Raw genomic sequence first — 20,894 nt, forward strand, 5'->3', positions numbered from 1 at the left:
TTCTCGCCACTTCATTAAGCCGAGACTGTGTTTCTTCTTACCTGAGATCAGATACTGGGATTGCAGAAGAAGATTCTTCCTTAGGTGACAGATCAGGGCAGTGTAGAACTTAATATTGGGTGCACATAATTTGGTACCCGATACCTGCAATGTCATAAACTACCTGAGAAATCATTTGTGCTTTATTGCTAATCTGTTACCTGCAAATTTGGAGGCACACAATTGCACAAGACTTATTGGGGTGGCATGGAAGTGGCTTGGAGGTTTTGTGTTTCTTATAGTTTTTAGGCAGAATTTACACTGACCGGTAATTTTAATAGACATATTTTGGGCCATGTACAGATCGTTTTGTTCGAAAATTCTGTTCACTATTTGAATCCTCCCGCGTGCCCAGAATCTCAGTGACATATACACACCCAATTGAGCTGTGCAGAGGCAAATATGGCAAAAATTTATATAATTTTTTTTTAACATGGCATTCGTCTGTTTGTAAGAAAGGGATTTTATATAACTAGTCCTTATCTAATTTTTTACCTGAATCCCCATGTACTGTAATGTCAGTGTCATGCTGTAACTATGCTAAGAATATTTCAACAGCCTTCAATCTTAGCATAGAGTGTATTTCTGTGAGAAAGGTCTTCAATGAGTTATGTTAAGATGTACCGTATTTTCCAGACTATAAGCCGCTACTTTTTTTCCACACTTTGAACCGGCTTATACAACGAAGCGGCTAATTTATGGATTTTTCCTTGTTTTTTTCCTGGTTTCACAAGCTTCAAGCCAAAAAACTGAGCCCCATAACATTAAACCAATAAAATTGCAGAACGGGTTCAGGTGAACCAATGAAACTCTTTATATTAAATCAGATGCGCTCCCACTGAATCGGGCCGCACCACATCATAAATATGGATGATGTTCCCCTGACATTTGACCGGCCGCTCACTCAGAAATGCAGGAAATGCGAATCATTCGTCACGCTGAAAACAACCGGTCATGAAAAAACACTTCACCTGTGTTCTGAGCTGCACGGCATCGGGAGAAAAGCTTCACCGGTGGTGATTTTTAAACACACAACGATGCCAAAAGAAAAACTCTCGAGAGAAATAGTTGTGAAAGGAAGGAGGAAGATGGTGAACAATTACTTTCTTGGTAGGCTACTGTTTAGATACAAGCCGATACAAGATACAAGATTTCAGTGTGGACTTATAGACAGGTGCGGCTTATTTATGTTCAAAATAAAAATCTTTGTCAAATTCAGTGGGTGTGGCTTATATATGGGTGCGCTTAATAGTCCGGAAATTATGGTATGTATCTGAAAGTAGTTTCTGACCAGTTTTTCCAAATAAAACAAGCGCAAGGGTCAAAGATTCCAAAGATTCATTTTCTCACAAGACAAACGGATAAACAGCATTATGTTTCACCACAATAAATATTTCAGAAACGTCCTCTTAGGCCATTATACATCAAATTATTTGACCATACAGGACATGTCCACAGGTCTCAATCAGGAACTGTTCACATTACCAAATGTTCTGTTGTGTACTGCTCTCTTCTCCTTCACCTGCTACCCTCCCCCATCTATTCTTCTCCCTCAATCACCAGTGCCTTCAAGGACTCCTGGTGCAGTCTTTCGTTTCTCTCGGTCTCCTGTACCGTAGGCGGGGCTGTGGCCAGCAGGACAGGCGGAAGATACTTGAACTCCTCCTCATTTATATCATAGTTCTCCATTTTTTTTTTCAACACCCACCAACGGCCTGCAAAGCCTACGTCCAGCACCCGCTCTCGCAACTGTGCCCAGGGTACGTAAAGCGCAGAGCACCTTGCCTCGTACAGGCTGGACTCAGGGTCGTAGTCGGCCTCGTATGCCAATGAGATGATACCCAGGCTGATGTGTCGCAAACGGCCCTCGTTGCGCAGCTTGGCCAAGCTCTGCACGTGCCCGTCAGACGTGCCGCTACGGATCCACGGAGAGAGGAGGGCGAGCTGGTTGGAGGTCTCTAGTATCCGTGCCTGGAAGGAAGTTTCATCCGGGTTGGTGTAGCAACAGGCGTAGGTGCCTCCGAGCAAAGCCGCGTAAAGGCTGGCTTTCAAAGGGCGCTCATATGCTCCAACAAATATTTCACGGCACGCCTCCTTGTAATCATTCAGAAGACTGCGGCACCACACACCTGCCAAACAGACAAGAATTTAGCTTACACCTTCGTCTGGCATATTGAGTTTTGGAAAAGGCCACCAGATTCTCACTTTATAGATTGGTTTACACAATAGTGTTTAACATGTCACACCCCCAGCCACCACTGATCGGCCCAAAACAATTAAATAAAAAAAGCCCTCCTAACCACCACACATCACCCTCATCCACACAAATTAAAACCAACTATTTATTTTCAACCAGGAAAAAGCTGGAAAAACAAAGTTGTGGAAAAGTCACGTGTGCTGCAACTGAGCTGTTACTGTAGAGTAAAAGCTGACCTGGGGGCGGGGCTTATTGTTTCTAGAGGGTATCCGATTGGCTGAAAACTAGTTAAACTGTCAAATTGTATAAGCTATAAAATATAGATTTTTATTACTTTTTTTCTTCCAAGTTTTTATCGTATTATTGCCCCAAACAATACGGGACGGGAAAACGCCTTGCACATGACAGAGACAGACAGGACGACAGGAGGAAAAACCGATGTGAATATCGATCAAATAAATAAATCAATATATTTTAAAATAAATCTTGTTATAACCCTAGATATAAAGTCACCTGCACGGCTGTCCCACAGTCTCTCCCATCTCGTCCCCTTGCTCTTGACAGCAGCAGCAGCTACACTGGAGCAGCACCTCCTCAAGGCCGCCATGTTAGCGTCTCAGTCACAGCGTGCGTCCGGGACGGAAGCCAAATCGCCATCTAGTGGACATACTGGGCGCTACGTAGGGTGCAGGTCCCATTCATCTTTTTGAATATCTAGTGCACATAGGAAGTTAATATACAGGCGTTTGAGATTCAACCATTAGTCGGGTCATCGATCCGGAAGAACACGTAAAACGCACGTTATAATATTTTGGTTTTAATTTTTAACGTTGTAGTTTGCACTTTAAAATGTAATTATTTTAATACAAAACTTGTGTTTTTTACTATACTATTTAAATAAAGATTAGTGTTAACTAAAAACCTGGACGTGGAGTGGATACCATTTGGTTCTACGGTGTTTAAATAATGATATGTAAATGAAACAGAAGAAAGTGCGTATAAAATAATATTGTAGTTTTACATTATGTGCTGGTGTCCTAAACAGAAATAAATAAATAAGCAAAAAACAAAAAAAACATGCTGGGATCGGTCACGTGTTCACGTCACGTCGTCACCCCGGAAGTGTACGTGCTGGTAGATGACGTGGAGCAGATCAGATGTGAAGCCCATGTTATTAGACTGATGGCGTTGTTTGCTTCACCTTCTAAAGTGATGAGTGTTTGGATCTAGCTGAGAGTTTTGAGAGACACCCAGCTGAAGGTCGGGTGAGAAGACCGGCTTTACTGCTGCTCAGGTGAGGGACTGATCATGTAGAAGTGAGGTGTATAGATCTGATGGATCAAAGCAGATCCTTTGCTGAAAAACCTCATCATGATGTTTCATTATTTGTATTGATATTGATATTTCCGGGTGTCAACTTATCTATTTACTTGATTCCATCACTGACTTGACCATGTTCTGCTCACAGTCACTGCTGATCACCCTGTCCTGATCTCACACCATGGCTGATGAGTTGAAGTTTCAAGGTGGGTTTTGGATTAGTCATAGTGGCCAGAGGCCTGCTCTTGGCCATACACACAACAGGATGCATTGAACGTTTGTGGACACCTGACAATCACACCCATATGTCAGCCTGATTCCTGATGGCGAGATGTTCCTGTGCACAAAGCGAGGATGCCACATGGTAGAACTCGTCCTCAAACGAGATCTGACCTCAACCCCATTGGGATGAACTTGATTCGTAGCAGATTTGAGTGGTGTCCAGAAGAAAGGGTGAATATTGTAGTGGGAAATAGGAAGTAAATCAGGAAAAGTGCACGTATGAGTAATATAGTCAGGTGTCCATGAGCGTATATTGGGTACGGTCGGCATTAATGAGTGAATAGCAAGGAATCTGTCCATCCGGTCACGTTTTCAATTCATAGAACGCGCCATAGACTCAGTGTCTCTATTCTTCTAAAAGAGAACTAGTATAAAATGGGGAAAAAGCAAGAAAAAGCCCTGTATGTGTGATCATGTAGCTTTAAATGTCTGCTTTCCTCTACTGACTGTACCAGAGTTCGAGGAGGCTGCAGATCTTCTGTTTGCCGACCCGGGAGCCTCCACAATCAGCCTGTCCACTCCCGGCACCGCTGCAGCAGCTGCATCTGCCTCAGATGTCCGTCTGAACCTGTCTGACGAAGAGGAGAACCAGCAGGAGAGCTCTGGGGTGACGAACCTAATACACACACTCCATAGTCATGAAGAGTTTCTAAAAGAGTCGTCATTTTGAACGAGTCTTTAATGTGACTCTGATGAACGAGTCGACTCGAAGAGTGATTCGTTCATTTTCCACTTGGCACATCGCAAAATCTCTGTAGGTTATGCACAGGAAACAGAATTGAGTAGTTCTTGAGTAGTCCAAAGTCAAGTTATCACTTGAATCCCATAGACACTATGCAGTGCATTACTCAATTGAGTTGTTCATCTCATGAGTCCTCTGGTCCGAGTTGTTGGATAATTTTTCACGTGACTCGGATATGCGCTATGCAGGTATATACACACATCAATTTTTGGAACTGTAGTCAAAGGTCTTGCATGTAGACGTGTTGGTGGTTCTGCTTATTGAAAATGTAACATTTTATTTGATTTCCAATCAAAGGAACGAAATGAACTAAACGATTCAAAGAAAGATTCGTTCGTTTTGATGAACAAAATTCTAAGAACCAAGTCACTAAAACAATCTGATCTTCACATCACTAACACCCAGTGCGAAGGACCGGATGGTGATCACTTATCCTGTGGTTTATTTGCAGTTACTCAAAGGCGAGAAGCAAACTGGTGGCTTCTGGACATTTGAATATTATCAGTCTTTTTTCAATGTGGACACCTTCCAGGTATGGAACGCTGGGACACTCTGAAGTGTTTTCAGTCTGAAGTTAATGCATAAATCCACCAGATTCCTTATTTTCCCCTCTTTGGTTTAGGTCTTGAACAGGATCAAAGGGTCATTACTACCTTTCCCGGGACGGAATTTTGTCAAACATCACATTCGGAGTAACCCGGATTTGTACGGTAAAAAACAACAAAGGGGGAAAAAAAAGTGTCGGCTTTTTCTTTTCAAGCATTTCAAATGATTCGCAGCCAAAAATAAATCAGCTGAAATATCCACCTGAATTATTAATGAATCTGCAACACTTTCTTTACTCACAGGGCCATTTTGGATATGCGTGTCCCTTGTCTTCTCGGTGGCCATTAGTGGGAACTTGTCGAACTTTCTGTGGAACCATGGAGACCCTCAATATCACTACAGACCACAGTTTCACAAAGGTATGACGGATATTCGCTAAAAAAAAAAAAAGATTCCGGTATAAAATAATGCCATCAGGGGTTTGTTCACATCACACCTTCAAAAAATTTCTTCTAATACATTTAAACATTTATCATTTTGTTTCACGTTCAACAGCCTCTCACTATGTGGGCACAAGATGTATGCGTTTTTTTTAACACCTCATTCCATATTTAGTTCCCATTTGCAGTTCTAATAACCTCCACTCTTCTGTGAAGATGTTCCACTAGATTTTCCAGCCACAAGGGTGTTAGTAAAGTCATTTACTGATGGAGGTGAGGAGAACGTCAGCATTCCAGTTTATTTCTCAGGTGTTCAATAGGGTTTAGAGTTCTTTCGAAGGGGATCTTCCACTCCAATGCATGTGAAGCATATCTTCATTGGGTTGGCTTTGTGAACAGGGGGATCGTCATGCTGGAACAGGTTTGGGTTTCCTAGTTCAAATCAAGAAAAGATTTCAGGCTTCAGACGTTTGTATACACTTTGCCGATATAGTGAAACAGGGGTCACCAACATGTCGCCTGCGAGGACCACATGAGACGCCCGTGGGCCTTTTTTTTAAAAATAGCTCACTATAGTGCCACTTACCAGTGAGCTGCATCTAATGTTTTTTGTTGGTGTGAATTTGAAAATGACACTATTAAATTATAGATGAATATCATTAATTATTAATAACATATTGAAGGTAAATTGAGCAAATTTGTTATTTCAGAACGTGTGTGTTATTTTGACTTCTGTGTATCAAACTGGTAGCCCTTCACATTAATTGGTACCCAAGAAGCAAGAAGTAGCTTTCAGTTTTAAAAGGTTGGTGACCCCCTTGTGTGAAAAAGTAATAAAACCATAAAACCTAAATCTACTGTTAGTGACTAAATACTGACACTGGAGACTCCTTTCTACAAATATTAAATAATTGAAACAATTAAATGGACATGTACATACTCAATCTCATCATTTTTTTTTTTTTTTTAAAAGTACGTAACACTGTTTATGATGAGTCCTGGACTAAGAGCATACGACTTAGATTAGATCGTGCACATGCATATCATTTCTATAGTAATTCATTTAAAGCTGTGATTCACCTCACATTTAGAAGTTTAAGTTTATTTAGCAGATAATCCTTGGCTATAATAAACATTTTCTCTGGTGGCTGAAATCTGATAAGGAACAGCAGAAGGGTACTGGAGGAACTCCTATAGACCCGCCCACTCCAGAGTCAATGTCCCTTTGCCTGACATTAATTACTAAGATTGAAATTGTTACGTTGTACTGTACTGTACTCGCCTTATTTCTGTATAACAGTGACGATCGCTGCACTTGCGGTGTTCCTGTATGCGTGGCTCGTACCTCTGCTGGTGTGGGGCTTCATGACTTGGCGCCAGAACACTTCCCGCCAGACGAGCGCTTACTCTTTTCTGGAGACGGTGTGTGTGTACGGCTACTCTCTCTTCGTTTACATTCCTACTTCGGTAAGTTCGACCGTTTTGGCCTTTTTTTTTGTTTGGGAAAGACCCTTGGACAGTGTCCATCATGTAAAATGAATGTATAGAGTTTCCCAAACTGGATTTCAGTTCCACAGGAGGCTCGTTTCATTGTAAACCCGATGAAATGACCCTCATTTTTTTTTCTATTTTAAGATATTATGGATCATTCCATACGAATCGCTGCGGTGGTTCTTTATTCTGATTGCCATGGTGGTCTCCGGCTCGGTGCTGGTCATCACCTTTTGGCCAGCGGTCCGAGACGACACCAGAACGACGGCTCTTTCAGTTATGGTGGCCATCATGTTGCTCCACGCTCTGCTGGCGATTGGCTGCAAGGTGATTATGCTCATATATAATAAACTAACTCCTGCTTCATGAGTTTCTAACCCTAACCCTTGCATAGAGTTTAGTGTTAAAACCAAACCCAGCTCGGTTAGATTACACATTAAGAGTCTGGAAGATTTTTGACTTGTACTTGACTTCTAGGGAACCCAAAAACTGCATTCTGGCTCAAATTTCAGCATCTAAAATCTGTTTTTGTCTTGTTGCATGAACCCTCACAGACACCCATCATCACTGTAACTTTTTTGATCTTTGTTGCAGTTGTACTTCTTCAATAGTGTGATGCCACCTCCATCGAGCTCTCCAACGAATTCCCCTAGCGTCAATCAAACCAGCCAAATGAGCAAGTCTTAGGGGGAAAACACGCTGACCCTCTCCCCTTTATTTTTATAAATGCACTACTGAAACAATATGGAGATGGCTACAACTCCTAGACTTGAGTTTTTCTTTGGACAAAATGGAAGGATTAATTTACTCAGAGTATCATGTATTCCACATAAACAGGTGAGACTTGTGTACAGCTCTATGCTTAGGTGATACTCATACTCACCTCAGTATGTCCTGTTAATATACAATGTAAATTCATGTGAATTTTCAGTTCTTTATAAAGGATATGGACATTTTCTGCTCAGTTATAAAAGCTTGGTGAATGAACTGTGGAAGAAATGATATCTTGGTCGCCCTTCACCTTAACCTGACCCTGATTTGGTCCTCTATAATCTGCTGGTGAACAGAGGTGAACTACTTACAGGCATTCGTGATTTATATTGGTGTTTGTTCATTTTTGTGAAAGGAAATTCGGGAAGGGGAAAAAATGGTTTGAACACTGTTCAGCAAAAATATTCTGTTCATACGTGAAAAGGCATCAGGGAGGCTGCATTATTGCAGAAAATACGTTATTTTTTTTTAGTTTGGCTTAGTCTTAAATAAAGTCTCTAACATGTGATTCCGTGTGGCCTGTCAGTGCTGTACACCAGAGCAGTCAGATCGATATCTTACTACTATGCTAATACACTAATTACTAATTCTGGAACAGGCTTACTGAAGAAAAAAAATGCAGACGACTATTTTTCCACATACAGTAAAACATACCAATTCTAACGCAACTTTCATTGATAATCCTATCCAAATGTCTTGAACTTTCTGTGGTTAGTAGGAGAGAAGTGGTGGATGGGGAATGATTGTTAACGCACTCTGGTTACAGAAATATAAAAACCCCAAATGTGGAGTGTTGGGCCTCTTTTACACAAGAAGCTACACTTTATAGGGAAGTCTCCAACATTTAATTTTCTTTTTTTTTTTCTTTTTTTTGTGTCGGTTGCTTTTCTTGTGAAATGAGAAAAAGAAAAAAAAAAAAAAAAAAAAGGATCAAACCAAAAAGGGGTTCATTCTACAAACTAACAGGACATCAACAAAAGTTTCTAAATCAAATCGAAGGCGAAAGAAAAAGGGAAAATCTATATATAAATGGGTCACTGGAAGCAATGCATACCTTCTCAAAAGTCTTTCTCTAGGCAATGCCCAGCATGGGGAGGTAGGAGATGTAGAGACAGGAAAAGGGGGCAGAGAAGTTTGATGGGTGACCTTTGAATACATTAAAGGGGGAAATAAAAATCATGACACAGGTCAAACAGAAAGGTTTGGGGGATGTAAACTAGGATCCTGCCGATCCAAACAATTGTCCTGCTCCAGTAACCGATGGATGGGTATGTGTGAAGAGCCTGATGTCCGGTTCCATTCCCCTACTATGACTGATGCCTCGTGGGATCCGATCCTAGAATTCTAGCATCGTGCCTGGAAGGCTGGAGAGTGTATGAATGCAGATTTCTGGTACAGTAGAGTCCTCAAATGGTTATTAGCTCAATACATCGTTCGGTTTCAATAGCCTTGCTGTGCCGATCTTGCGGGGAAGCAGCTAGCTGCGCACATCTGGGGCTGCACTGTTTAAACGGGGGCTGGGGGGGTTCTGGTATGGAATGAGCTAAAAATAATATATCCATCTACACTACCTTTTCTACAGGCAGTGATCATTCCTGAATGTTCCTGGACACCAGAGAGGAAATCCAGCTGCACTGCAAATGTTTGGAAAGGTCAAGGTGGCCCAAGACTATATTTATGCCAATACTTGATATTGTTCGACAATTTGACAGGAAGCAGAAAAGCAGGGGAAAACAAACCCCACAAACAAAAAACAAAAAAACGGAAACTAGACAAATCAAACAGCATAACAGCCCTGCGATAAATCTCAAGATTCTTACAAACGGTCCATCATTGACATTTCATTGAGTGTCTCTTGTATGAATGAACATCTGATATGTATTTGCTTTTTTTGTTTTTCTTTTTTTAAAAACTGTTCTGCAAAGAACATTCTGTCAATTCCCCAAAGCTCAAGACAGTCCACTGCCTCCTTGTGGCTAATCCTGGAACTGCACTACTGAGAAGGAGCTGTCCGAGGCAGAGTGAAGGCTGGCGTTGTAGGACGGGGTGGACCAGGGGAACGGAGAAAGAGAGAGAGGTTTATATATTTATATACGAATATACAGCGAGACGAGAGAGGGGGGGGGGTGGGGGTTGACAGTCAGATGCTGCAGCACTGGATTTGGTAATCAGGTTTAGGCTGTGGTCAGTTTGGGAGGCTGGACATGCAAAAGGGAGGGGTAGCAGGCAGGGGCCTTAGCTCCCATAATGCATCGTGTTGCTTGGGATGGCAATGGGCGATGCCATAGAGATGGCAGGACCGCCCATGGTGAATTGGTTAGTGACGGGATAATGTGTGCTGCTGCTGGTAGGACCCTGTTGGGTTGTAGCTCCTAAGAGAAAAAAATAAAAGAGAAAAGAATGTCAATTGAGCAGAAAGTCCTGCTTGCTGGAAACTCTACAGTTTAAAAAAATAAAAAAATAAAACAAAAAAAACAAAGAACAGCTGCCTCATTTAAGGATACTTTATGTAGCAGATGCATTGAGAAAAAGGACATGCATACCCTGGACAATTCCTGTGCTCATGATCGAGCCCATTCTGGAGTGAGTGTGATTCACAATCCCTGTATTCACTGTGAAAAGAGATGAAACATTTAGGACCTTCTGTAAGTTTCTACAAAGGTTTTGAATAAATAATGGCCTATTCTAAGCCATATTCGCAAATATCAATAAATAATAATTGCATAAATCACTGCACATTATAAAACTTAGTAGTAAAATTATAATTGCTTCCCAGAGGCACCCCACAAATAAAAATTATTTCTGCATGTTGCTTGGATGAGATTTTAAATACCACTAGTTTAGCATTTCTTCCATTTATTTCATTAGATATTTATTGATTTTTTTAAAAAGCAAAAAGACCCTATTCCTGCCCCCTCGTTTTTTTTTGGCTTATGAGAGGTTTTCCCTGTAACCAAACACAGTTGCCATCCTATGGCATAGATGTTAGAATGTCATAGATGGTATAGAATGTCTGTGTGATTTGATGGTGTGTGAGATGTGTGCATATCCGTACGTGCATGCGTGTCTGTACCAAGGGGGATGAGGTTGTTGTGGGAAATTGTAGAGCCACTGCCACCTATGACAGTGCTGAGGTCATAAGCTGTTGGCATTCCTGAGGGGGGAGGGGAGGGGGGTGGAGATATGAATAAGATCATAAGATCTGGGGTATAAAAATACTACACAATTTTTTTTTAATTCTTTCACACAGTCCAGTATTCACTATTAAAAGGTGTGTGTGTGTGTCTGTTACCTGACACAGCCATGCCTTGACTTATGCTATAGGCCCCCCCAGTGTTCCACATGTTCTCAGAAGGGGAGGTGTAGTGTGAGCCTGGGGGAGGGTTAGGGGTGCTGCCTGTGTATCTATACAAAACCACATGGAACACAAATATGAGACCGTGTATCCTGTTTTGAGGTCTGTTTAAACTGGCTTTTAAACAAACGAGTGAATTTTCCTCAAACTAATGCACATCCAAGAGAAATGCACCATCTCACCTGAAAAAGGGGTTCTTCAGATCCAGGAGGTTGCTGGACTTTGAGCCGGTCTGATCAACTTGAGCAACAATACTGATGTCATAGCTTTGCCTAGACCAAGGAAATAATGTTCATGAATCTCTAAAATAAAACTATGTCCTGAGAAACAGGGAACTAGAAATAACCGTAAATAGCGTTGCAACCTCTTGTTGGCGATGAGCACGGCCGTGCCCGACATGGTGTCTCCAGCTTTGGCGAAGAGCGGCGACTGCAGCAGGCAGCGCACCTGATACCAGTGAGTCAGTGGCTCGGTGGGCGCTGTGGAGAGCCACACAGTCATCCTGTATGGAGATAGAATTTTATTTGTTGTTTTCCTGAGGCTCATTCCAATTTTAAAACCATGATTTTTCTTCCTGTACTGAAATTGTCACGCAATAATGAGAAATATCACGGAACTTACACAGATCCAATAAATGCAACGTCGAACCAGAAAGCCAGGCCGTGCACCAACCCTGAGTGCATCATGTGAAACTTGAAGGGGATCTCTATCCTGAATGGAGAAAAGCAAAATACCATTCAAGTACCAGGTCATGAAACTAAATAATGGCTGAATGATAGAACGAATACAAACCAACAATTATGAAACAGCATACTTATAAAGGTCTTCCTCTTTTGCATCTAAAAAGTTAACTGTGTATTTCACTGATTTGGCCATCAAGATTCGGATGTCGAACGTATCCTAAAAAGAAAAAAAAAGGAGAAAAAAAAAAGCATTATTTAGAACATATGGACCAAGGAGAAATGCAAAGTGCACGTTACAGCTCACATTCTCATTTTTATCTCCAACAAGAGAAATGTTTGCTTCAGTTCCATGGTATTTAGTGTGCTTACAAAAATATTTTAAGTTTTTCTTTTAACAACTGACACCACCACAAAGCAAATTTAAAGAAATTCAAAAATACTGATTATATAGACAACAACCTGACTATGTGGTTCTTCTCCAAACCTTTATTACAAAGTTAAAAGGCTCACAATTATATAGAATGCAATTGGAAACAGTAGCATTACATTTTCCCTCAACATGAACTAGGAGGCCCAAACCTGTTCCAGCATGACCATGCCCCTGTGCACGTCAACCCCAGGCCTCCTCACCTACATTAGTACCTGATTTGTGCCCCTTCAGCCTAAATCATGGTCTAAATGAGCTCAAATCTTCACAAAATCTACCAGAACTTCATCTTAGAAGAGGTTGTTATAGCAAATGGGGACTAAATGTGGAATGGTATGTTCATGTTTAAAAAGCAAAGACCAATTCTATGTTCACGTGTCCACAAACTTTTGACCAATGTTTTAACTCAATGAGCAACCCAAAGTCAAAAAATAATAATCCACACAACTCCAAAATAGCATGGAGAATTATCTGCTCTAAGTATGAAAGTCTCATAATTGGAGACTAAATTCTAAACATGTTTGCCATTTAATGTTACTCCACTCACATTTATACATGAAAATAATACAAAATTATGAAATGCGAATCTGGGCAAAATAAAAAATGCTTGTTATAACCTACACCCCACACCCTAATTCCCACCCTGTTCACAAATCTTCATCTAAAAACTATGGTGGCCCAGTGTGTGTCTGTTAAATAGCGAGGATCCATCCAAACACAAACAAGCATTTCTGACAGGAAGTCCGTTTTCCAAATGGGTTTTTTTTTTATAGCCGCATAATAGTTCTGTTCTGCAGTCATAAACAAACCATTATTAATACAATAAGCTTCACATTTCACAGGTTATTATAGCTAAATTCATCTAAACTTATGTTCTTATACAAGTCTTATGTCTTATGCTTTTTGTCTAATGCGTGCTTTTCTGTCTAAAGTCGTTTTTATATACACGAGTTAAATTATATTGGGTTAAACTCATTTTTCAATAAGCCCTCTTAAATTCTTAGAGTCAAAATATCAGGCTCCCAAATACGTCGCCCCATTAATTGTGACAACTCAGCAGCTGCCCCTCCAGCAACACTGCTGAGAACGAGCATATGCCTGCACCCACACATACCCAAGCATACACTCCCTGTTCCCACTCTGCCTCCACCTACCATTTGTATAATGCACACGCTCACACAGCCTCCATGATTTATAATACTCTGTTTACCACAATCGGCTGTCTGAAGTACTCGTCTACAGCAGCTCCCCTCAGTGCAGACAGATCCACCCCATGGAAAGATGGCTGGTACCTAAAACACAGAGGGTGAATTTTTAGGACATGAAACTGTATCCATTAAATGCATCCTCTCCTCTTGCACCACAACCAACTTTGCCTTTGCTGCGCTTTTCTGCCCAGAGCACGTTGTGCCCTTTGTAGCCTATAATCTGCTGCCTCGTTGATCCTGCATGCACTCTTCTGCAAATGTGCCAGTTTACTTCATACATTGCTTGTATTGTGCAACCTTGCACTTTATGCGGTCAGAATTTCTGACGCTATTAATATATATAAAGCAACAGAACATATGGCATTTCTGCAGCACTGCAGCTCTGACATTTAACTATTTGTGCCTCACAGCTCAGTTTAGCAGTTCACACCTACAAAAAATGTGACCCGCAAACCATGCACAGCATGTTTGGATCACATCTGGCAGTTGGGTCAATTCAGAGTCAGATCGGTTCCTTTTAGAGCAGGCATGACACTACCTCACTGGCTGTTTTGTTCCATTATTAAATTGGATTTAACAAAGGAAGGACACACCAGGGACTTTTTGACTTTTTTTTTTTTTTTTTAATCAATTAGTGGTAGCTCAGGCAGCAAGCACAAACCATAATGAAGAAATGAGTGCCAATCTCAGACTCATTAATGAGCATGAAAATACAGTATTATACTGTATAAATACAGAAAGTTGCAATGTACAGTGAATAATGTTACACTGATAACTTTAGGACATTCACTGGTATCCAAGGTCAGTCACAGTTTATGAGTGAGTGTGGAAGTGGTAGCTCAGTGGTCAAGATGTTGGAAGAGAAACAACAGATTTCCACTGAAGGTGCTCACCAGAAGTTAGCTTTGGTGAACTGCTCCATGTACAGCTGCTCATCTGTGAAAGGGGCAAGATGGACATCGCCGATGGTGGGGAACATTTTACCTGAAATCCAAAGCAAAAACAAGTCAGCAATTTACAGGAAACTATACAACACCCTACACACACAAACTCTCTCTACTAACCATTTGGTTTAAGAAATTTCTTGGCATGTAAGTAGCTCTCGAGCATCCGCTCATTAAACAGCATATAGCCCATGGGCTCTGAGATGATGATGTCCACCTGCTCAGGCAGTGTGACCTCCTCCACCTTTCCTGGGATTACAATCACACGCTCCGTCAGCCTGTTACTGTTCACCAGAACCTGCAGGACGCACACAAAACAAACACGTCCAAACCATTTGTTACTTTGCTCGGATGATTATGCAGAGATATTTGGTTACAATAACATGGACTGAACAGAAGTGCGTGTAAAGAGGTGCACCTCTGCGTGCTGAGCCATGGTGCTGGCCTCCACAGCATACACCTTACGTGCACCAGCCTGAGCTGCAAAAAATGACAGGATCCCTGAGCCACATCCCACATCCAACACAACCTACAAGCAGAGGATCAGAGAAGAGGAAAAAAAACAGGAGTGTAAAATAACTGCATCCAAACCACGAGATTGATCCAGTATTAATCTTTAATTCCTCGTGCAGAAATAAGCACTGATTTCAGAACACAAGGACTTTTGTGGACATCTTTAAAACTGAAAAAGATAACGTGTTTTTGATAGATCAAAGTCTGCAAGTCTACTGCTATTTTTGAGCATGGGCAGCAGATCTGCGGCAATGCAGAACAAATGCACTACACAGACACGAATTTACAGAAGTAAAATCAGAGTCAAATAGATTTGTACAAGAAAATATCAGCTGGGCGATGTAAGAAAGAAGCACTGTGGCTACCGCAGCTATACAGTACATCTCAAGTGTTCATCTACACGTCAGAGAGAGGAAGCAAAGATTTATTTGCTCAGCAGAAAAAAAACATTTTGTTGATATACTAAACTGGGTCTCTCCATATAATAATACTTTTTTTGTGGGTCAGACTGAAGACTCTTGAAAGAGTCTTATGACTTGGTTGAGATTGGATCAGATATTTGTTTTATTTTGACCTGCACTAACGCCACCTGATTGGCTAGTCCGTAGAAGTGCACAGTGGACAGTGACTATACTTAATATAAACTGAAAAAATACCTTGTCCTTGAAGTCAGTATGGTTTTGGAGAATAGCCCGTTGATAAGTTCCAGTTCGAACATAGTCCTGCATCATGTTCTGCTGCTGAGAGAGGTAGCCATAGAACTGACAGCAAACAGAAAAAGCAGAAAAGGTGACTTTAGTACATTTCCACACACTGACCCACATGGACACAAACAGCATGTGTTATAGAACATCCGTCTACTTAATAAAAATGTAGAAACCACAATCAATCAGGTCCAAATCAATGCTCTGACACTTCAAGCAAAGGTTGAACAAAATATCACACACACTTCACATCTTCTCTGGGGGACCCTTAAAAGAATAGGCATCATAGAGTAAAGCTGTGTTCCTGCACCGAAGTCACAATTGGGTCAGGGTTAAAACTCGAAGAAAGACCGTAATAAGTACAGAAACATTTTACAGTAAGGAGTGATCTCAGGCTCTGTTATGTACAGAGAAAACTTGGTGATGGTTGTCAGCGAAAGCAGGCTGCAGTAAATAGTAAATGCCAATCAAGGTTTAGCTCAAAATATCTTTTAGAGAAGGCGTTTTTTAATAAACTCCTTTAAATTTATGGGTAGTGTTTCAGTGTAAATAACAAAGGCATTTTTCCAGCCCATCCTCCAGTCAAGCACACTGTAAAGCACAATCGCAAACCCACAGTCTCCTCATTACCAGGCGTGAACACACCTGAAAGTACTGAACAGCAGATGACTCTTCCGTCCTCTCGCTGAACACCGAGTGCTCGTTCACATGGCCACGACAGTTCTTCAACAGATTGTAGAATGACGAGAAATCTGAAAAGCAGAAATAGGTCAAGAGTTGATGCAGACTATGGCATTACGTAGCTGAATAAACGCTTTTTGGTCATATGATGTGTAATTTTTAGTCAATAAACTTTAGTTAGAACCAAGTTACAGAGCTTCATGTTAAAGCTACTCAGCTCAAATATGCAGAAGTGTAATAACTCCAACAATAGCTGACTGCATTGCTCTTCTAACTCTAATTACACTGTTCTAGCAGGTTTCTCTTTTCCAAAGAAAGATCCAGGAACGCATTTTATTTTCACTGTGTGTAGGCCAGCAGATGGAGAGAGGTTACCTGTGGGGGAGGCAAATTGAAGAAGCACACTGTTACAGCCCAGTGTGATGATGAAGGACTGCTTCCCCACACGGCTGCACTCTGTCTCCCGTGACACCGAACACTTAAACATGCTCGCCTCGTCATCTGCAGAAAGATCACACGTTAGAGGGTTTGCCATTATATTAAACCAGGGGCCAAACTTCCCCTGCCAACCACCAATCCATCACACACTTTAAAGAAACACTCGGTTTCACACCCTTTACAATTGGAAAGGAAATAAAGGTAAAGCATTTCGAGCATTTAAGACAGTTGATCCGAGATAAAACCTGATGCCATACGAGATTACTTAACGCTATTGATAGCTCACATCAACATACTGAACCAGGTCCTGTGCTTTAAAAAGCATGGGTGAAAACTCTACACTGAGAGGTTTATTAAAATAAATAAATAAATAAAACCCACACACACACACAATACCAAACTTTACTTCTGCCACAGAGATTTCCACTTCTGCATTCACCAGGGTTAAAGCTCACCATGCGGATCCATTTCTCCATTTTAACCTCAATCTCCTAACACCTGCAGCCCTCAGCAAAACAAAATCAAATAAAAGCCCTGAGAGTTGTTTTATTTGGTGCCAGTTCTTACCTACAAAGCACACATGGATACAGATGAATCACAAGCTCACCTTCAGGTCTGGCTCTCATACATAATGCTCTTGTACTGTAAGTCACTAACCAGACAGAATATCATCTTTTATGATCTTGCATTTGCACGTAACACCACAGGCACAACATTAGCTAACATTTCTTTATGTGTATCAATCTTACACTAAATGGACAAAAGTTTGTGGACAACTGAGCAAAAGTTTGGCATGTGATTTTTGAACCTCCCGTTCCACATTTGGTCCTAATTTGCTGTTGTTATAAACTCCACTCTTCTGGGAAGATGTTCCACTAGATTTTCCAGAGATTCACTCAGCCACAAGGGTGTTAATAAAGTCAGGTACTGTAAAGGTGAGGAAGCTTGAGGTGCAGCCAGCATTCTAAGTAATCCCAAAAGTGTTCAGGAGATCTTCCACTCCAACCCATGTATGAAATATCTTCATGGAGCTGGCTTTGTACACAGGGGCAGTGTCACGCTGAAACAGGTTTAGGTATCCTATTTCAAGTGAGGGGAAAATATGAGTGCCTTCAACTTTCTAACAGCTTGATGAAAAGACCACATATGGTTGGAAATGTCCAGTATCTCAATACCTTTGTATATATAGTGTATGTGATGTGGTACAACTTTGCTATCAACAAAGAGTAAAATAAATAACGCATTAAAACTGTTCTTAAAAAAAAAAAAAAGAAAATTAAGTTGAAAACTGGCTGCAACTTTATTCACACAGAACTGTGTGTTACTGAACTGTTACAACCTGAACTCAACACAATCAATATTAATTTCATTTTACATTGTACACATCCATGTCCTCAGCACCACCTATATTATATTAATCATATTATACTGTTTACATGCTGTTTTGCACCTCCTGATTGCTGCTATTGTTTTTGCACAACATTACATTTATGTTTACAAGTACACTCATTTTTACCTTGTACTGTATCTTATACAATAGGTTTACTGGTCGCTGCTATTTTGTGTTGTGTATTTGTCCCACACTGTCTTGTGTTGTTTGTTTGCACTGTATTTGTCTTGCACTGTTTGCACTCGGATGCTTTTATGTGACTAGGACAACTTACTTTAATCCTTAGAGCTACATAACCAAACACAGAGCTATGTTGTGTGATGTCGCTCTGTTGACGTATGTAGCGCCGGGTTTCTGGAGGAACGTTGTCTCATTTCACTGTGTACTGCGTCAGATATATAGGGTTGAAATGACTTGACACACACAATACATCATGAACTTAATGTTTAAAAACCTACTCAGCAACAATTTGAAAATAGTATGAAGAAATATCCAAAGTACAAAGAAGTGTGGATGTTTTTTTTTCCACCCATGACCTGGAAGTGTTCACTGATACAAGCACTACAAGGAGCGTGATCACGTGTGCATGAAAACGATCTGAAAACCAACGCCGAAAAACAAAGTGACCTGGCCTCCTGAAATTTTCCCAGGGGTTCACAAAGAAACGTGGCATTATGACCAATTAAAGGGTAGAATTGAAAATCAGATAGGAGCTCTGAAACAGAAACTGGCGTTAAAATTTCCTCCATGTTTAGACAGGAAACCCATTGTTTAGTAAAGCTAAGAATCAGAGAGTTAAATATGAGCAATGTCTAAAAAATATTATTACAGATGTAAATCATTTACTAGGGTTCAATAGGACCACTGATGCTCCTGAGAAATTAAATTAATTTGGGGGGCGGGGAGGTTTTGGGAAGATTTTGTGGTGTAGATGTAGAGGTTCGAGTTTACAGCTTGGTTACGGCACCATTTTCTCAGGAGCATCAGTTGGTGTGAACAAAAGCGGCCGGAGGGGAGGCGGGGGAGAGATGCTATTGTTCCGGAAGGAACAAAGCTGAATGCCTGAGCGCTGCAGGCACCTCCGACCTCAACACCGAGCTTACGGGGGATCCCTCGGCCGCTTTCTTCTCGGAGTTTTCTTCCAACCTCCACCCCCGCCGCCCGTCGCGCACGCGGGTGCGCTCCGATCCTCGACCAGTCGACCAAGAGCTCCAGGAAAACACAAGGCGCGTGCAGCGACCTTCCGCGCCGCGCGCGCAAGATCAACCTGTTCGCTCAGTGTGAACGATCACAGATCTATCACGTTAAAAAAAAGGAAAGAAAAATATAGGATTACTTTCTACCCAGGATCTAATCGATACCAAACATCAAGCTATTTATACATATATCTTATTTTATCAGCTCTACCCGTATCCAGATCACCCCCATTGCGGGCTCATCTGATCCTGTGCGCTGATTGGCTCGGACAATAAACTCCGCAGATTTTTTGACCAATCCCAGAGCGAAAGGCGTGATTTGTCGGAAAGCAGGTAGAAAGAAAATAGCCACGGCTAGCTAGCAGCTTCAAGAGTGCTGGAATCCAAAAAAAAGTGACCACTGAGAGGCGGTTCGGGTCAGCATTAGTGTAAATACATGGCGTAAGACGTGATTTAGTAGATAAAGTCAACTTTTAGGACTTTGAGAGCAGACATGAGCTAGCTAACTCCTGAGAGCGAGTCCTGCTAGCGCTGTGCAATACCAAATGAGCCGAAGAAGCGCTGGAGCCGAGTTTAGAGCGGTGTTGAGGGGCTTCATAATCACAATGTGAGCTCGGTGTTGAAGTGTGGATTCGTTAGAGGAAGCACGGAGAGACGGAGTAATGTTACCCGGCGTAAGAGCAGAAGGACAGCGGCTGGGAGCGCGGTTCTCATTTGCCCTAGCACGTTAGGCTAACGTGGCTAGCTCAGGCCGGCCCCCGGACACAAAGGCTAAACGAGAAACCGCAGCAGCAACCGCATATTATTTACTCACTGTTCGAAAGGTTTAGAAGCGCCGCGTCCGGCGTGGTCTTCACCTCGAGCCGCAGGGGCTGCTGCTCCGAGTGCCGCTGGATGTCTCCGTTGGCGTCCCCGATAGAGAGGAGCCGCACGCCGGGGAACACGGACACCGCCATCTTCGAGCTCGCGCAGAGAGACAGCCGCTGGCGGCAGCACGCCACATCCGAGCGCGCGCACAACACAAAAAGAGCGCGACTCACCACTGCCCCCTATCAGTTATGCCTCGCATCGCCATTTACACCCCCAAACACACACACACACACACACACACGAGCTGGTGCGTCGCATACAACTACACAATAACTTGTATATCATATCATTATCACACATATTCTTTGATTTCATTATTAATTAATTCAAATTTAACTCAAATCACCGTAATGCAAAATCGGTGTACTCGATGGGAAAAAAAAACTGCGACTGTAACAAGTGGCCTAGACGGAGGTCATTTTCACAGTCATTAAAACACCTTGCAGATAGTCATTGAAATGTAAATAAAATGTAAATTAGACTTATAATTTTTCAATAATTATTTATTTTCTGGGTACCGTGGGTTGGGGACCCCCTCGTGTAGCAGACATGACATGATGTTGTTGGGAATGAATCCAGTTCGCCACTTTTCCACACTACCTTCATATTTATTCTGTATGGGATACATTTCTACAAGCCAACATAAGCCCCAAATTT

The 20,894-nt window shown here is 41.6% G+C and overlaps 3 protein-coding genes across 5 annotated transcripts; 1 reads left to right on the plus strand and 2 right to left on the minus strand.

Annotated features, from left to right (window-relative positions):
- Positions 1 to 1,360: 1,360 nt before the first annotated feature.
- Positions 1,361 to 2,937, minus strand: timm29 (translocase of inner mitochondrial membrane 29). The gene is made up of 2 exons (XM_046865945.1): positions 2,750 to 2,937; positions 1,361 to 2,168 (listed from the first exon to the last, which is right to left on the minus strand). The coding sequence occupies exons 1-2, from the start codon at positions 2,841 to 2,843 to the stop codon at positions 1,579 to 1,581; spliced, it is 684 nt and encodes a 227-aa protein (XP_046721901.1). The 5' UTR covers positions 2,844 to 2,937; the 3' UTR covers positions 1,361 to 1,578.
- Positions 2,938 to 3,355: 418 nt separating this feature from the next.
- Positions 3,356 to 8,336, plus strand: yipf2 (Yip1 domain family, member 2). The gene is made up of 9 exons (XM_046865944.1): positions 3,356 to 3,530; positions 3,705 to 3,762; positions 4,294 to 4,445; positions 5,032 to 5,112; positions 5,203 to 5,290; positions 5,429 to 5,545; positions 6,867 to 7,033; positions 7,202 to 7,384; positions 7,652 to 8,336. Exons 2-9 carry the CDS (start codon positions 3,738 to 3,740, stop codon positions 7,742 to 7,744), a joined length of 906 nt encoding a protein of 301 aa, XP_046721900.1. The 5' UTR covers positions 3,356 to 3,530; positions 3,705 to 3,737; the 3' UTR covers positions 7,745 to 8,336.
- Positions 8,337 to 9,471: 1,135 nt separating this feature from the next.
- On the minus strand, positions 9,472 to 20,404 carry carm1 (coactivator-associated arginine methyltransferase 1). 3 transcript variants are annotated; one of them, XM_046865942.1, is made up of 16 exons: positions 20,182 to 20,403; positions 16,719 to 16,844; positions 16,308 to 16,414; positions 15,615 to 15,719; positions 14,864 to 14,974; positions 14,566 to 14,743; positions 14,395 to 14,485; positions 13,504 to 13,585; positions 11,998 to 12,083; positions 11,805 to 11,894; positions 11,548 to 11,685; positions 11,366 to 11,455; positions 11,121 to 11,233; positions 10,902 to 10,982; positions 10,372 to 10,440; positions 9,472 to 10,200 (listed from the first exon to the last, which is right to left on the minus strand). In XM_046865942.1, the coding sequence occupies exons 1-16, from the start codon at positions 20,321 to 20,323 to the stop codon at positions 10,064 to 10,066; spliced, it is 1,746 nt and encodes a 581-aa protein (XP_046721898.1). In that variant the 5' UTR covers positions 20,324 to 20,403; the 3' UTR covers positions 9,472 to 10,063. The 3 variants fall into 3 exon arrangements, with proteins under 3 accessions (XP_046721898.1, XP_046721897.1, XP_046721899.1); XM_046865941.1 differs by having other exon boundaries at positions 10,884 to 10,982; positions 20,182 to 20,402; XM_046865943.1 differs by lacking the exons at positions 10,902 to 10,982; positions 11,121 to 11,233 and having other exon boundaries at positions 20,182 to 20,404.
- Between the last annotated feature and the right edge of the window lie 490 nt (positions 20,405 to 20,894).

The sequence above is a fragment of the Silurus meridionalis genome, chromosome 14 (assembly GCF_014805685.1).
Source record: "Silurus meridionalis isolate SWU-2019-XX chromosome 14, ASM1480568v1, whole genome shotgun sequence".
NCBI lineage: Eukaryota > Metazoa > Chordata > Actinopteri > Siluriformes > Siluridae > Silurus > Silurus meridionalis.

Excerpts from the sequence above, each read along its gene's own strand:
- timm29 (XM_046865945.1), bottom strand. The coding sequence starts at position 2,843 with ATGGCGGCCTTGAGGAGGTGCTGCTCCAGTGTAGCTGCTGCTGCTGTC. Across the intron at positions 2,169-2,749 it reads ACTGTGGGACAGCCGTGCAG|GTGTGTGGTGCCGCAGTCTT; the intron begins GTGACTTTATAT and ends TCTGTTTGGCAG.
- yipf2 (XM_046865944.1), top strand. The coding sequence starts at position 3,738 with ATGGCTGATGAGTTGAAGTTTCAAG. Across the intron at positions 5,113-5,202 it reads TCAATGTGGACACCTTCCAG|GTCTTGAACAGGATCAAAGG; the intron begins GTATGGAACGCT and ends TCTTTGGTTTAG. Across the intron at positions 7,385-7,651 it reads TGCTGGCGATTGGCTGCAAG|TTGTACTTCTTCAATAGTGT; the intron begins GTGATTATGCTC and ends TCTTTGTTGCAG.
- carm1 (XM_046865941.1), bottom strand. The coding sequence starts at position 20,323 with ATGGCGGTGTCCGTGTTCCCCGGCGTGCGGCTCCTCTCTATCGGGGAC. Across the intron at positions 13,586-14,394 it reads TTCACCAAAGCTAACTTCTG|GTACCAGCCATCTTTCCATG; the intron begins GTGAGCACCTTC and ends TCTGTGTTTTAG. Across the intron at positions 11,895-11,997 it reads AAAGAGGAAGACCTTTATAA|GATAGAGATCCCCTTCAAGT; the intron begins GTATGCTGTTTC and ends TTCTCCATTCAG.